Here is a 16108-nt window from a genome sequence, read left to right on the forward strand (position 1 = left end):
CTTTCATAACTGGTCATATATTCAATAACTGCACTACAACAATAAAGAGGAGACAAAATGTGTATTATTCATTTGTAAATAATATTGGGCTAAATATTGAAATTGATCATCTAATCTGATTCATTTCAATACAGTTGGACTAGTTTAATGGTGTGTTCACATCAAACACAAAGCAAAACTAGCTTTCAGGCTGCAAAGAAGAGTCTGAACTAGGCAGCACAAATGACACAAATATGTTAAATTGGCATCATTCACATGATCAGTACCGACACTCTCCTGCATAGTATATCACTAACTATTCAAAATGCCAACCGGGCGCATTAAAAGTTGTTAGCTTGTCATCTTGCAGACAAAACTGAAAACTATTTCCTTCTACTTTTTATGAATCTGTATCATGATATAGTTATTTAGGCATTGTTCCAGCCATTTATTCAGTGGCGGTTCTAGACCAGTTTTATTGTGGGGGCGAAGCAGGGGCCAGTGTTTAATCAGAGGGGCACATTAAAAACAGCAAAGATGATATTTAATCATTCAAAACCTTTATTTTAGCTTATTTAAAAATATCATTTAAATATATTTGGAAAGATACAAATACACTGATTGAAACAATTAGACTTACCAACAATAACTATTTTTTGTACTACAATGACATTTCTGAATTTTTGTGCACAATTACTTTTTTTATTTTGCAAGTGCAGCGCAGTGAGAATTATCTTTTTATAAATATACACACGTTTTTATTGCACAATTAAACTACTATACAATGTACACATTCTGGGTTCATTTTGTGTACAATGAGATATTGTTTGAACAAAAAAATAGTCTCTCATCTTTACAAATTGATCATTTTATTATTAATTTGACACAGGGGCCACAGCAGGGGCCACGGGCTTCTTCACAGGGGCAGTGGCCCCTGTAGGCCCCTGTGTAGAACCGCCACTGCATTTATTGCAATTAAATAACACAATCAGTTTATTTTTAGGTCCATGTGCTGTAGTACGGCCAGTCATTCAGAACAGTGATACAGTTGCATATCAATTAAAAATATTTTGCCCTGTTGCTGCTTTGTGGCTAGGTTTTGGCTGAACTGGAGGCCAAGTGAAAGATGCGCCGAATCAGTGACAAGATGACTTTGGGTCCCAAGATGAACAACAAGATTGGGGGAAAAGCTGCTTCTACTACACAAAACTTTATTTTTGCTCCAACTTTAGATTGAGGAATATTTAATCATTTAACCTCTTCAGGCATTTAACTGTGCAAATGAATCAATCTGAGAAAAAAACATTACTCTTTGATTAAACCGCTTCAAACATATAAACCTGTTACAGGACATCATTAAGGGGTCACAAGCAGAACAGTTTCTGAAGCAATGTGCTATTGGATTAGATCATTTAATTTTCACATTTGGTCTTTTATGAAGATTTTTAATTCGTCCGCATTGTTGACCCCTTCTATTTTAAGTATAACTTCAAGAGTGCAGAGTAAATAGATGAGGAATGAGAGAAAGTAAGTTGAACAGCGCAGAAGGGGATAAGAGCCAAATTTAGATTTAGATACTAAAAAGTATTGAATATGAAAGAGGAGAGGGACACGGTACATAGAAAAAATAAATGAAGGAACAGAAAAAGAAAAGCTGAAAACACCAAAAAAGAAGTGAAGATAAATAGAGAAAGATAGCAAAGCGTAAGAGGCAGAACATAAATAAGTAAATTAGAGAAAGGAAAACTGACTGATGCATGAGCTCACTGGGAAAAGGAGTGGAACATTTTTCGTCTACCCTATTTCCAAATGCTGGTTTTCCTGATGGAATATTAAAATATGCTTTTAGGGCAAAATGTGCTGCTAGTTTTGAAGTCAAAAACAGGAGCACGCAAAGACACACACAGGCAGGGTGTTTATGGGTCTATAAGTAGTAATAATGTTTACAGTAGACTGAGCACCTTCAGAGACCAAGTGTCAATCTGCACTTGAGCCCCCCATGTATGCGTGTGTGTGTGTGTGTGTGTGTGTGTGTGTACTGGGGACATGACTTGTGTGAGAGCAAGCGTGTCATCTCTGCACTCACCGGCACCAAGGTGATTGACAGCAGAACTAATTCCACGTTTATCACCCTTGGTGGATTGACGGATGCGTGCGGCACACAAACAGAGTTTACAGAAGGACACTGAGCAAGAGAGCTGCAGCGTTTCATTTCACAACCACACACATTTGTCTGACACACAGTAGGTGCTATTATATAATTAAGGGTGATGTCAGGCTGTAGACTCTCACCTAATTATAATGAAACTACAAACAAACAAAATCAGACAAAGAAAACCTACTCTCTCTAAATATGTGCATCATACAGGGAAACATCTTTCCTTCCTCCTGTTATCGTGTATATTATGTATTTTAAGTGTTTTGAGGTAGAAACTTACACATCTGACAAAGACACCTGTTGCCCCCAATTTCTGGTGATATTTAATGTCAACAAGGTGGTGTTTCAATGAGAGATGAGAGATAATCCAAAGGAAATATACAGACATTTCTGGAATAATAGTTCTGAAATATCAAGGACAAGTTGACAAAAAGGACTAAAAGAGAAGGACAATGAAATCAAGTGAAAATCTTTTCGGTCCCAATGCGAGCATCTTGCAAACATCTTGACAATTCATGTGAAGGACAAACATACAGGGGAACCTGCATAGCAACGTAGGTGAATAAAGCGTTTATTCTAAGCAAAAGTTTAATTATTACTTTTGAGGGTGTTGGTGAAAAGTTGGAGCTGGAAGACCAGTCAGTGGGTTCACAGCCAGCTACAACAGCAGTGAAGAGCCAGTGTTGCCACACGACGGTAGGATAATGTTATTTGAATAAAAGCACTATTTCACCCAGTGGCGATTCTAGACCAATTTTACCGTGGGGGCCAAGGAGGGGCCAGTGTTTAATCAGAGGGGCACATTATGTGCTAATGTGCCCCTCTGATTAAAAATGGCAATGAAAAAAAAATGGCAAAGGTGATACTGAAGCATTTAAAGTCTTTATTTTAGCTCATTTAAACATCTAATTTAAGTATATTTGGAAGATACAAATACATTGATTTAAATAATGAGACTGACCAACAAGAATTTTTTATATGACAATGACATTTCTCATTTTTGTGCACAATCACTTTTTTTATTTTGAAAGTGCAGTACAGTCAGAATGATCTTTATATATATTTGGGTTCCTTTTGTGTACAATGAGATATTGTAAGATATTCTAAGGTTAGAATTGTTCCATTGTTCATCATTATAAATTGATCATTTTATTATTTATTTGACACAGGGGCCACAGCAGGGGCCAAAGGCTTCTTCACAGGGGCAGTGGCCCCTGTCGGCCCCTGTGTAGAACCGCCACTGATTTCACTGAGCAGAGGCTGTTTGTTTTACTTGCAGTCACATCACTGACCTGCTGTCCCAAATGCACATTAGTTCATGGCTGAAAAGAATCCCTAGAAGTTTACAGTTTTGTCATGTTTGACTTGTGCGTGATAAAAACTACAGTAGTCAGCAGTTTTAGGAAATACAATATATTTGTGACACATTTATCAAGATTAATGTTTTCAGTAAGGATGAATGGGCTAGGGGATGAGTTGCATACACAGAGTAGAGAAGAAAAAAGTACTGTCCGTTTAGATGACACTGCATTTACAAATACGCACTTTTCCACTTCCACACAGGCGATGTGTAGATGAGTTTAAGACATATTTGTGCTTTTGAGTAGTGGTTCTCTCAGGGGATAGTGGGAAAACAAGCTGGCAAACACGAGCCAAATACCCAACACAAACAACAAATTATTTCACTCCAATTCTCTAAAACACTCAACAGCAAATGATGCTTCCCTCCAAATCATCTTGCACACAGATTTAAAATCTTTGTGTCCCGTTTCCCTCTCTCCATCTCACTTAAAACACAGCAGCATATTAGAATTTGCTGCCCTCTTCCACTCCTCGCTTCACAAGAGCGCGAGAAAATGGAGAATTGTTGTTTTCTGGCCCAGCTTCAATGTTGTCTGCTAATTCCTGCCAAAAAAAAGAAAATTTCACCTCTCACCTCGCCACCCAAAAAAACACTAACAAAAAGTGAGTGGGTGAGACTGCTCCACATACGGCATAAAATGAGTCTTTATTGTCAGCACTCCTCACCCACACAAGAGCCAGAATTGAATTCCTAATTACAGATGCACGAGTATCTCACAGTAACTCTGCCTCATCCTTCTCTTAAGGTTAAACCAATAAATATGCCATGAAACAAAAATGTCAGATGGTGAGGCCTTGTTGACATTAAAGTCACCTATAAACACACACCTGCTAGTCTTTCCTCTCACCCATCGGGATAAATGTTGATGTAATTAGAGTGATGGTTTTGTTGCCCACAGACATCTAAGGTGAGCTTACATGCGCGCTTAAACGCTAATAAATGAGGTGTGTGTATTATTGAGCTAACAACTTATCCAAGGACTGTTAAGTGATGGTCTTGTTTTGATGTGACACCCTGTGCAGACATTGTTTGTCCTTCCCACATGCTAATGCTCTAGTGTGTCGACTGTAAACTCTGTAGACATTAAAAGAACAACATTCATTAGCTCAAAAAGCTTAATCATTTTTGGATCGTACACGCATTTTTTCCCTTGTGCTTATACTCCTTCACAGCAGCTACCTCTGCCAAATTCCAATCATGATATAGAGGCTTGAAAATAGTGCAACAACTTGGTGCCAAACTGCAACATAAAGACAGCTCCAAGATTCATTGGAAAGAGCCCAAACTGTGGGTTAGACAGTGCAGCACAGTGCAGGAGAAATGTTAAGTATATAAATAGGGCCAAATGCAGGGTTGTTTGACTTTATCTGGACGTTTGGATTGAATACAAAAAAACAACACAATTTTCCACAGCAAAGGAAACCTCAAGAACCAAGTTAAGGACATGATCATACTACCATGTTGACAGAAACAGATCTAACACTTTTGAAGACGCATTTGTTTGATATGGACAAAAAAAAAAAAAACGCTTTTGCATAATCTGCTGCCATTATACGGTATGTCTAATTACTGCAGACGGATGAATAAACAGCCAAGTGATTTGAGTGACCCAAATGCATTATGATTGGTGAAATTTAAAGGGCTGCATTATGGTGTAGTGCTTTAGATTTTATGCACAAAAAAATGAACATTAAAATCAATTAACGCTGAAAAGATTGTGTTGAAAGCAAACAAGCAAGTTCAAAAGATGGAGAACTAGCAGGTCTATGCTGCTGCCAAACAGTCAAGTTGCTCTTCATCCATGTCTGTTCGGATTAATATGTAGCCACGACAGGGAACAGTGCTTCAAATATGGATGTTGATGCAAAGAAGCTACTAATTCTAAAAACTGAAGGCTTCACACATCTTCAACCGGGCAGAAGATCTACACAATCACCAGGGTTTCACGCCACAAATTTAGTATAGGACCAAATGTAAAATACAGCCACAATTTGCCCTTCTGTTGCTGAGTTATGTGTTGAATAGTGGCCAGAAAAGAGTTTGGGGGGTTGTTGGCAGGCTGAGGAGGGATTAGTGGTTTCATAATCGCAGGGCAACGTAGTTTCTTCACCGCACTGATAAAAGACAAATCCATGTCATCTCGCACACAGGGATTCAACATGCACCAACATGCATGCGTGGTCAGACCGGCGAAGGCAAAGATTTGTTGTTGTTTGTTGTCAACAAAAAGCAGAGAAGCTCAGAACAAACACACACTGACGGAGCGTGACTCAATCACTTCACTACATCTTAACAGGGTAACTCGTTGCTATATTGATGTTCTAAACTTCATGTGTCAGCCCTTTAAAAGTCTTTGTTAAAAAAGAAACAAAGAGCTTGTGAAATGGAACAATGCTAATAACTGTAGCAGGTTGCTGGAGTTGACAACAGATAAGTATTGCGTTTGTTGGTCAGCCAACCCTAAAATCAATGCCCCAATATGAGGCTATCCATGTTGCAACCTATCAATTAGAATCCTCTCTACTTCATAATTAAAGAAGGATTGTGCGAGAGTTGGTAAGCCTGGTGCGACCATACAGACCTTATAGGAACACCGAAAGGAGCTCAAGTCTTCGATCCCATTTTATAAGCTTAAATGACACTGGAACATTTTTACAGGATGCATCTACTTTGTTCCGAAAGCATTAAGGAAAGGAGGTGTTGGCCTTCCAGCAATCCAGCAAAAAGAAAAGGTAACTAATTTGTTGTCAACCGACAATAAATATGTCTTCTTACATATGAATTATGCAGCTGCCCTCACAGCCAGTCAGCAACAAATAGAGCACTATTCACTTGTTATTGAATCAAGCATCTTGTAGAAGTTATAATCTATCACAGGATTGTGCTGCTTAAACCACATTCTGTTTGGGCATGTTGCTTGTTTCATAGACAACATGTATATCTTGAGGATTGAGACATTAATGCCAACCTCACTTCCTGTCAAAAAAATAATGCTCACCAAGCAAAACAAAGTACACAGGGCTTCTGTTACCTGCAGCTCTATCCACTCCAAAACTTCTCAACCAACTGCAGATGCAAAAAATACCCTATATTACATAAAATACATGCTGAGAAGCAACGCAGATATCAAAGAGGTATTTAAAAACTTATCACATGCAACGCATGGATGAATGAGCAAGCAATGAAGCGCCCAATCAGTTTTCCAATCACTGATTATGAAAACCTCACACTGCTATAGTGAGATGCATCATTAATAAAACTAATCAGGACTGGCTCAGATATTGTGTTGGTTAAATGAAATGTCAGCCATAGTCCCTTCTCGGAGGAAATAAAGAAAACAAAGCAAAGACATGGCAGTCAGACAATCAGAGGGCCAAAAAGAGAAAAAAAAACAAAAAAAACAAAATCAGCTGTTTGAGCAGCAGAACAGATAACACATAACAGGCCGTTTGACAATATCTCTGATTTCCTCGTGAGCTCTGGCATGATATTCACAAACCCTTTTTACCAAGAGCTGAAGTAACTTCCTGTAGCCGTCAGTGTTGCCAGGCAACTTTGTTCTCTAGGACATTCTATCAGGAAATACTGCGGCCTGCAGTGAGTTCAAAGACAGCGCTGTTTTCTCTGAAAGACTCAGATGGAGGCTGCTGATAATGGAAGATGGGCGATACGCACAGACGGCCAGATGAAGGGGGACAAAGCGCCAGCACTATGGAGCCGCCATTAAAACCAGATAAGAGCCGAGAAATAGCAGGTGGGTGTGGGGGGAGTTGGAGAAAAATGTGTATATGAGCGTGAGTGTGTGAAGGCATACAGAACCAAAAGCTCGGACATTATATCATCCAGTGGATCTTTTTATTTAAACAGATTATATCTCTATGGGTACACCAAATGTGTTTCTACAGGAGTGGGAGACTTTTTGTGTTGTCGTCGTCCTGTGTGTAGGTGCAAGCAATAGCTGGAGAGACTGCATGTGTACACACACACACACACACACACACACACACACACACACACACGTACATGTGATACAATAGCAGTTTAATGTCCGAAACACCACACCATTAGATTCCAAAGAGCTGATTAAAATTAAAAGGCTCTAATTACACTGCAAATTTTACTGCACGCATTAATGTGTCTGAGCCCCTACCTCTGAGTGTGGCACAGAGAAAGTTTGAGTCTATTTAGCAGACTATGGGAAACTGGCCACATGGGACAAAAACATGTAAGTGTTAATGTGTGTTTGTGTACCGAGAACAGCAGCCGTACCATCTCCATCATTTTCTATTCCATTAGGACCACAGAATACATTAAAGATAAATGTCGCCTTGTACCGCCTCTCAGTTTCTCTCTCACTCACACACACGTACACACACAGGCTGTGACAAACACACATACACACACTCACATTAATAATACCCAACTAAGTACCAAAGTTCAGTCTCAGCGTTGCTCAGGGAGCAGGTTTCAATACCTGCAGTGAGAGCTGGGTTCAGCTCTGGAGTGGAAGCCTTCACTGTGGGGACGGGCACAATGGGAAATGCAATCACAACACATCGCAGGGAAATGCAAGGACAGGAGGGAGGGAGGGAGGGGAGGTAGAGAGGGGGTTGTCTGGAACAAGAAAAATGGAGGATGAGGCCGGGGGAAAGTGAGACCCCTGGTGATAATCTGCAAAAGCTGCAGGTTTGATCCTTCAGCTGTGTGTGTGCGACTTCTAGATGGGGTCTGTGTTACTATACTTGTTAGGACTTAACCAATGCCAGAATCTCTAAGAAAGGCTGCCGTGGGCCCATGGAATAATCTGCCATTTCACCAATTTGACAAATCTAAACACTAATCTTCTACTTTGACTGTTTTAATTGAACCTTCGTGCTGTTCTATTACAGAAACTGCCGGTTATTTATGTCAATTTACCAGGGTGGATTAAACTCCTGAATCCAGACCCTATAACTATGAATCTCTTTTCTAGCACTAAGTGCTATAATAAGCCAATGTTAAATAAATGATGCTCTCTAAAATAATCATATCACTAGTCAGTCAGTCACGATTATCGTTGTTCGAGGGATTATCAGGGATCGAGACAAGAACCAACTTAAATTATTCCAAGTCAAGTCAAATCTAAATAAATATCTATGTATAAAGAAGATTGAACCGTTTTCTGACGGCAAGCTAATCTAACATATTGTGTTTGCAGAATCAGCCCATCAGTCTGGACATTCCGTACAACTGATCCTGAATCAGGAACCAGGAAACAGCTTAACTTGTTCTCAATAGCCAAGACAGGTACTACAGTATTGAGTATTGTTATTAATATGACTATAATCTATTTATTACATGGATACATCCAGATGTGTTTATATACAATAAATATTATCTATATGCATGTCAATTGATCGGTCGCAGATAACGTCAAAAACTCATTATCCTCCTTTTTTTGTATTTTATGGTCCTTTATCATTCATTTTCTTTCTAGCTGAGGGGTAATGAGCTTTAAACATGTTGCCATCCTGTACCAGCCTCTGATAATCCTCCATTTGTTTATGTGTGTGCATTGAAAATTGTGATAAATAAGGTATTATATATGGCAAACCAGGAACTTCCCTATTGTATCCGTCTTGTACAATAAGACGAGCAGAAACTGATATATGCTGCTGATACAGGCAATCATGTCTAGTTTTGTACATATGAAACACTGCAACCTGGCTGCACATAGAGCTTGACCCTAAAATAATTTACCTTATGTTAAATTACAGGTTCAAAACAAGGGAAAATCTTCCTCCTGCAAACAACATCAACAATTGCTCTCACACAGACAGCACGTTGCAGCAGTGCCCGTGTGATGGGGCTGAAACATGTCCTTGTACTGAGTCAATTTAGGTCCTCCCAAGAATAGTAAATGGCGACGTGCATGAGGGTGCATGCTGTACTCTTGTTGCTACCAGTAATCTACACATGGTCGTTTAAGGAGCAACATCACTCTCTGCTTCAAATGACAATGTGAAGAGACGAGTCATGGGCTGCTGTTGCTTTTTAACACACACAAAGAGAAATGATTTGTCACTTTAATCACACAAGCTGTGTGATGTTGGGGTTTGATTACTAAAGCAAGGTCACATCATGAGTCTCGCATAAAGTTTCTATCTCTCTCTTGTACCCATCTCTCCATCAGCATCATCAAGGTCATTTCTTTAGCAAATCACCATCCCTGTCTCCATCCTCCTCTCCTACTCTTCCCTCTTTACTTCTATCCATTCCTCAACTGGGCCATTACCTGAAAAGGCCATTACTTGAAATCTCCTCTGAGAGATGAGGCTTGACTTTTAAGTGATGCTGTCATAGTTGAGCCAACTTTTCGGCAACACTAAAGCCAGACCAGCTGTGATATAAATGATTTTAAAAGGCTAAATACAAGGTAAGCATTCACTTCTCACAGATTGTTTTTGCATTTTTTTACTGAGGCAGAGTGCACATTGGTGGCAATAATCATAAAATTGGTCTCGACAAATGCACTCAAAAACTGTTCAAACACTCATTTCCAGAATTGCATTTACTGTCTGCACTGTTGACATCTATTTCCACCCATTTTCAAATTGTATTTTCATTTGCACAGTTTGGCACTGCACTAATGTTCTCCTCATTTGAATCACAGGTAGATAGTGCATTAAAATTCCTGGGGAGAATCCAGTTGTTTTGCAGACCAATTATAGACAGAAAAATGAATAGCGTTGGGAATTTGCTCAGACCTAAACACAACCCAAAGCTTGAACGTGCTCGCCAGCAAAGCTTTTTCAGTTACAGTGAGCCATTTCTCCTCAAGTCTGCCAACTTTTTTTAACAAGCGGTCAGAAAACTCTAACACTGCAAATACAACGTGCTGACACCTGCCTTGACAACTTAGAGAAAATGCTGCTTCCTAGTGAATACGCTGCTTTAACATCATGCCACAGCCACATGAATATTTAACATTATTTTACTACACGGCTATTCATTTTCTGTGCTTAATGATTAAAAAGTGATTAAGAAGGGGTTCTGCCATAAAACTTTCTTCTTTTCCATTCATCCAGGAGCATCTTCCCTAATGTAATGAAATGGTCCAGTTAATCTGAACCTTGGGGAAATGCCTGTTTGACTTTGAAATAAAAAGGGGGGGGGGGGGGTAAGAGACAGCAGAAATCACAAGAGCTTTGTGGCTGACTGGTGCTGGCTTTAACACAAAACACATAAAAGTACCTGTTTGGCCAGGTTGACAGCATCAGCATGAAGTCTGTCTCTTAGATGGGGATCCAGTTGGAAAGCCGGTGCAATCTCCACAACCTTCAAAACAATAGAAGACAATTGATAATGACACAGTGACCAGAGCTCTATCAGAGTTGAATGTTGAATATGTTACAACTCAATAATACACACCCTGTCCGGTTTTACTAATTAAATTTGACATTTATTGTAGCATTTGGATGAAAAATTTATTAAAAATTGATTAAGCCCGACACTGAGGTTGGAAATGCACAAATTCTCTTGGACCTTGTACTGCTTTTGACACATGATATAATAACATGCTAGTGAAAGACAATCTCTTTTACCCTTACTGAAAGCAGTCTTGAGAGCAGTGAGTGAACTAAAACAATAAAGCTGCAAGCCTTAAACAATGAGTTAAAAGATGCTGAATTGCCCTGTAGAGCTGTGGGAGCTGCAAGGTCGGATGAAATCTACCAATTCATCTTCACAAGTGACCCTTTTCACATCGTTACTTCATCCATTTTTTATCTAAAAGTGCCACTAAGTCCAGCTTTATAGAGACACTTCTGACTTTGCTATAACAAACTATTCTAAATTCCTCCCAGTTCACAGCTCTTTCAAAAACAGACAGTAAAGTACCACATACTTACAGTTAGCTTTCTACTAACACTTAGTAAATACCGTAATTTGTTTTCATTTTTCCTACAGTAGCCATCAGCTTGATGCAGTACGTGTCACTTTAGCTTCAGCAAAACAGATGGAGTGAATCATTTACAGTGACATTCAGCCTTTCATTTGGTCTCGTCTCGGCTGCTGGGTGGGTGGGGTTCACCATGTTGGAGGCTGATCTGTTTCACTCCACTGCATCTAACAAATCAGCCCATCCAACAGAAATAATTGAGTCCAGTTCAAAACAGCGTGACCCGTGTCTGATTTTAAAGAATATACATCACAAGAACTCGATGTAGAATTTTATCAGATAATCAAATACCACCCCTATCCACCCGAAGAGTATGAATTGTATTTCCAAGATAGAAAAAAAAAACTAAAAATATCCTGTCGGCGCTCTACCAGCCCTAATTTATTTCAACCAGCAACTATTCCTGTATTCTTGTTTCTGAGATTCAAAAAGATCTTAGATTAAGGGCAAAGGCAGATTAAGACTCACAGAATCAAAGAGCAGCAGCTCTGGCATGAACAGAGCCACTAATGTGATTATCATCTATAATTTGATTAAAAGGAGAGGAAGAAAGTGATGAAAACACATGATTGAAACTGCTTTGAGGTGACAATAAGTAATGAAATATTACACATGTTAATCAGCTTCCTCTGATGAAAGCATTGTTATACCGAGTGCTTATTAGATGACAATTTCAATTTCCTCTCGTGAGGGATTCAGTTATTTGTTATTTTTACAATCAGGTGCTGTAATACCCAATTTCTCTCCAGTACCAGCCCAAAAAATCTGTAAAAAGCCCTGGTAATGAATGACAATCATTTCAAGGCTATATAGTCTTTAATAAACTGGTTTTGTTGATCCAAGTTGATTTGCAGGAGGATTCTGCAGCAGTTGGTGCTTTGACGCCCATTCACACAGCATTAAGAGCGGCTAATTTTTATTGGTGCATAATCCTCTTACCCCCTGCTGGTCAGGACATATTTGATACCCATGCCCACCAGTGGCATAATAGTCATATCTATAATCAGGAATATAATCACCATATTTATTAATGTGCTGTTAAATTGGCCTGTGTTCCTGAATAAAGAGGGGAATAAAACACGACAGTCTTTTGTATATTCAGTACACCTCCATGCCTGCAGGTGTGATTTCTGCTTATGACCTTTGTTTAATGCCCGTCCACAATCACCATCCACTTCATGGTAATCTACCTAATACAGCACAAATGCCATGAAGATAATCTTAAGTAAATTCAAACATTAAGTTGGGTTAGATGAATTTTTAAATGGGGACTTCACCTTTTGGTGTCTCCGCTGAATGGAGCAGTCTCTCTCGTAGAGGTGGATGACATTACCATATTTATCGCCTGTGGAAAGAGACAAAGAATAAGTGGGTGAGAAAATGAAATTAGCAAAGACAATAAGAAGATAATCAGGAGTACGGAGAAAAGCTGTGGTTGAGATCAAGTAAAGGAGGAGTGAGAGAAACATTCATTAGTCCTCGGCCAGCTTCAAATTTCTACATCAAATTCTGACAGCGTCCGAATTTGAGGACCAAAATTCTCACACTGAGTGCTGCTATAACGTGTGTATATATGCAGCATGAGAGGACACATTCTGATGTGCGAATCTGAAGGGATTGCAACAAGCAAGCTGAGATAATGGTCATGTGACAGACGGAGGCAGCGGTAGGCTACATCTTGATATAGTTATTGCTAGCTGGACTATATGGACTGTAAAACATAATGTTTTCAAAGACACAGTTCAACCACCTACTTAAATGTCTCCACCATGTCTTTAGCTATCACAGATTTCTCCCTTAAGTACTTCAATATGTGGGGAGTCCAGCAAAACACTTGCCAGAGAAATGTGTGATAATGAAAAACAGCACAGCCCCCGCAAAAAAATTCTTTATCAAAAACATGTTCTCAGCATTTCACAGATATCTGTAAAACTTTTTTTAAATCATGATCTGTATAAAAGGGTGGTCTTTTTAAGATAATATCATGGGTTGCAACTAGCATTTATCTTCATTAACGATTAATCTGTCAATTATTTCTCAATTAACAACTGATAAGTAATTTAGTCTATAAAACATAAAAAGTGAAACATCCCTATGTGATATGTCTTGTTTTGTCTGAACAATAGTCCAAGACAAAGAGATTCAGTTTAAATTAGAAAAAAAAAAGCAAAAATGCAGCCAGTCGTCACACTGAAAGCTGTCATCCACTATTATCAGATATCATTTTCACAAGTATATAACTATATACTAACTCCTACTTATGGCTAAAGATAAAAACAGTGCCTGTATGAGGGCCAAATACGTTTTTGTGCTGCTTGTTTAAAAATGAGTGGAGCACATTGATGATGCAAGATAATGTCATGTCTTTTTTTCTCTTTATAATGTAGAGCTCCAATTTACCACATATTGCACAATCTAACATGCGACTTAGAGCTAATTAGACCCATCTTACACAGTATGACCTGCAAGATCGTGGTTATTGCATGCTGTGTAATGGCCTAAAAAGGAGAAAGAATGGTGGAAAGTTGACAGAAAACACAAAGGCAGGAGACACAAAATGAGGCAGCGGGAGGTTAGGAACGCAACAATGGAGAAAGGGTGAAAGAAAATGAGAAGATTAAGGAGGAGGAACTGGAAATATATTGAAAGTGAAGAATTGAACAAAAAGAGGGCTGGCAAAGACATGGCTTTTAACAGGTAATTCATAGAATTCACACAATCCCTTACATGGCCTAAAGACAGTCATTAATCACAGTGACCACACACAGAACTACACCAAGGTAAATGCTGATACATGCAGACATAAATGCACAAACACACCTGTGTGAAACCACAGATAAATGTACACCCGATAACAAAGGTGCCTGCAGTAATGTGCACATGAACATGCACTCACAGATGTGCACAGAATATGTTCAAAGAGCAGATACACTTCCTGTAAGTGTCAGTGTTGAATTTCAGTTCTACAGTATTGAGTGGTAGTAGAGTTACGCTCACTATAATAAGAAATAATGGCTGGAGAATCCTCTGCTGTCCAATAAAGCTCCTTCATTCTCATTGTTCATCCTTCCCTCTTCCTCCCTTAGCAATACCACTGAGTTCAATGACTTGTATGCACCCTGCTTTCTCAATGAACTTAGATCAATCGGCATAAACAAAGCAAATAAAAAAAAATGGACGCATGGTTAAATGCAAACACAGAGGGAGTCGTAAATGCACTTACCGAGGATCTGTACTTCGATGTGTCGTGGCTTTTCAATAAACTTCTCAACAAACAGGGCTCCGTTCCCAAAAGCCGTCAGGGCTTCAGAGTAGGCCCGCTGATAATTCTCCTCAAGTTCCTGACAAACAGAGGAGAAAAATCCATACACGTCTGAGTTAGTGCTGCTATTCAAGAAGCAGACAAGTCACAGCAAAGAATTTATAAGGTTTTCAAGGAGTTTTGGTGCTGCACAGAGACATCATTTTAACATCCTTTAGTTTTTAATACAACTTTTATTTCTTCTTGTAATCTACTGTATTCCCTTCTCCCTCCCTTGTCATTCACATGTCATGGTGTGCAGCTTCCCTTATGTTTTTTTTTGCTTTCTTTTGACACGAATGTTTTCACCCCTTAAGGGCAACTTTCTATCCGACATCTCGGGGACCAGTGGGAGGTCATGACCGAGCATGCTGGAGGTCATGACACAATCTGTATTTGTCAGTCTGTGACGTCTGACCAGCCTTTCCACAATACCCTCTATTGGGGAAAGAGTCACCATCATGACCCCTTTGGCTGAGCCTCAGGAGAGGAGACCCAATCCTGTCGTCATCTGTCATCCCAAAGCCTTGAGAAAAGATGCTCTTGAAAGAAAAAATAAGCCTCCCCGGTAAACTGGCATAAAAATACAGCGTGGATTTTACAGATTGACCGGAAATTGTACCGCTGTGTAAAAATAAATACATTTTATTTCCCTGACCATGATCTGATCAGACCAGATGACAGCCATCAATAAAGAGGACATTTAGTACCATCAGTGTTGCCGACTGGCTTCATTCTACCAAGTTAACTGGCACGAACAGATGTATATTCATTGGCTTACACATACGGTACGTAATGAATTTGTATTATAGTTATATGAAACACTCCAACAGGGCTCTACATATATTTATCCTCTCCGTTTCTGATCATGTGTGGTGCGTTAGAAGATACTGCATGAACCTGTCAAAGCATCATAGCATCATACTGCCCTATGTTGAAAAATAATTTGCATGCATTTTGATAACTGAATATTCATTTGAGTCCTTTTGGTGGCTCTAACATCTTACTTTTAGGATTTCCAGGGTTTTTTGGTCTTATGTGATAGTACATAGCAAACCTGTGTGTTTTGAACTGCTGCACAGACAACAGAAGCTATTTGAAAATGTTACCTTAGGCTCTGGGGAACTGTGGTAGGCATGTATTTCTATTTTTTTTTTCATTTCATAGAGAAAATTATTAATCAAGAGAATAATTGTCAGTTTAATCAAACATGAAGATATAATCTTCAAAATTAAAAATGAATAAATCACTGCATAATATCACTGTCTTGGGATGAGATAATTATAATTACAAATGTGCCTCGATTTGTAAGTGTTATGGTCAGGCAAATGGCTTCTACAATTGTTAGAGAAATGCACTTACTGTAGA

At 39.1% G+C, this 16108-nt stretch overlaps 1 protein-coding gene across 1 annotated transcript in view; it reads right to left on the bottom strand.

The window, feature by feature from the left end:
* The window catches only part of LOC131990075 (pyruvate carboxylase, mitochondrial-like), a 314152-nt gene that overhangs the window by 274914 nt on the left and 23130 nt on the right, over positions 1 to 16108 (bottom strand). The window contains exons 7-9 of the mRNA XM_059355468.1: positions 14663 to 14780; positions 12717 to 12784; positions 10734 to 10817 (exon numbers count right to left, since the gene is read on the bottom strand). Of these exons, the coding sequence (XP_059211451.1) occupies positions 10734 to 10817; positions 12717 to 12784; positions 14663 to 14780 (270 nt within the window). The remainder of the gene's footprint in view (positions 1 to 10733; positions 10818 to 12716; positions 12785 to 14662; positions 14781 to 16108) is intronic.

Source organism: Centropristis striata, chromosome 17 (genome assembly GCF_030273125.1).
Source record: "Centropristis striata isolate RG_2023a ecotype Rhode Island chromosome 17, C.striata_1.0, whole genome shotgun sequence".
Classification (NCBI taxonomy): domain Eukaryota; kingdom Metazoa; phylum Chordata; class Actinopteri; order Perciformes; family Serranidae; genus Centropristis; species Centropristis striata.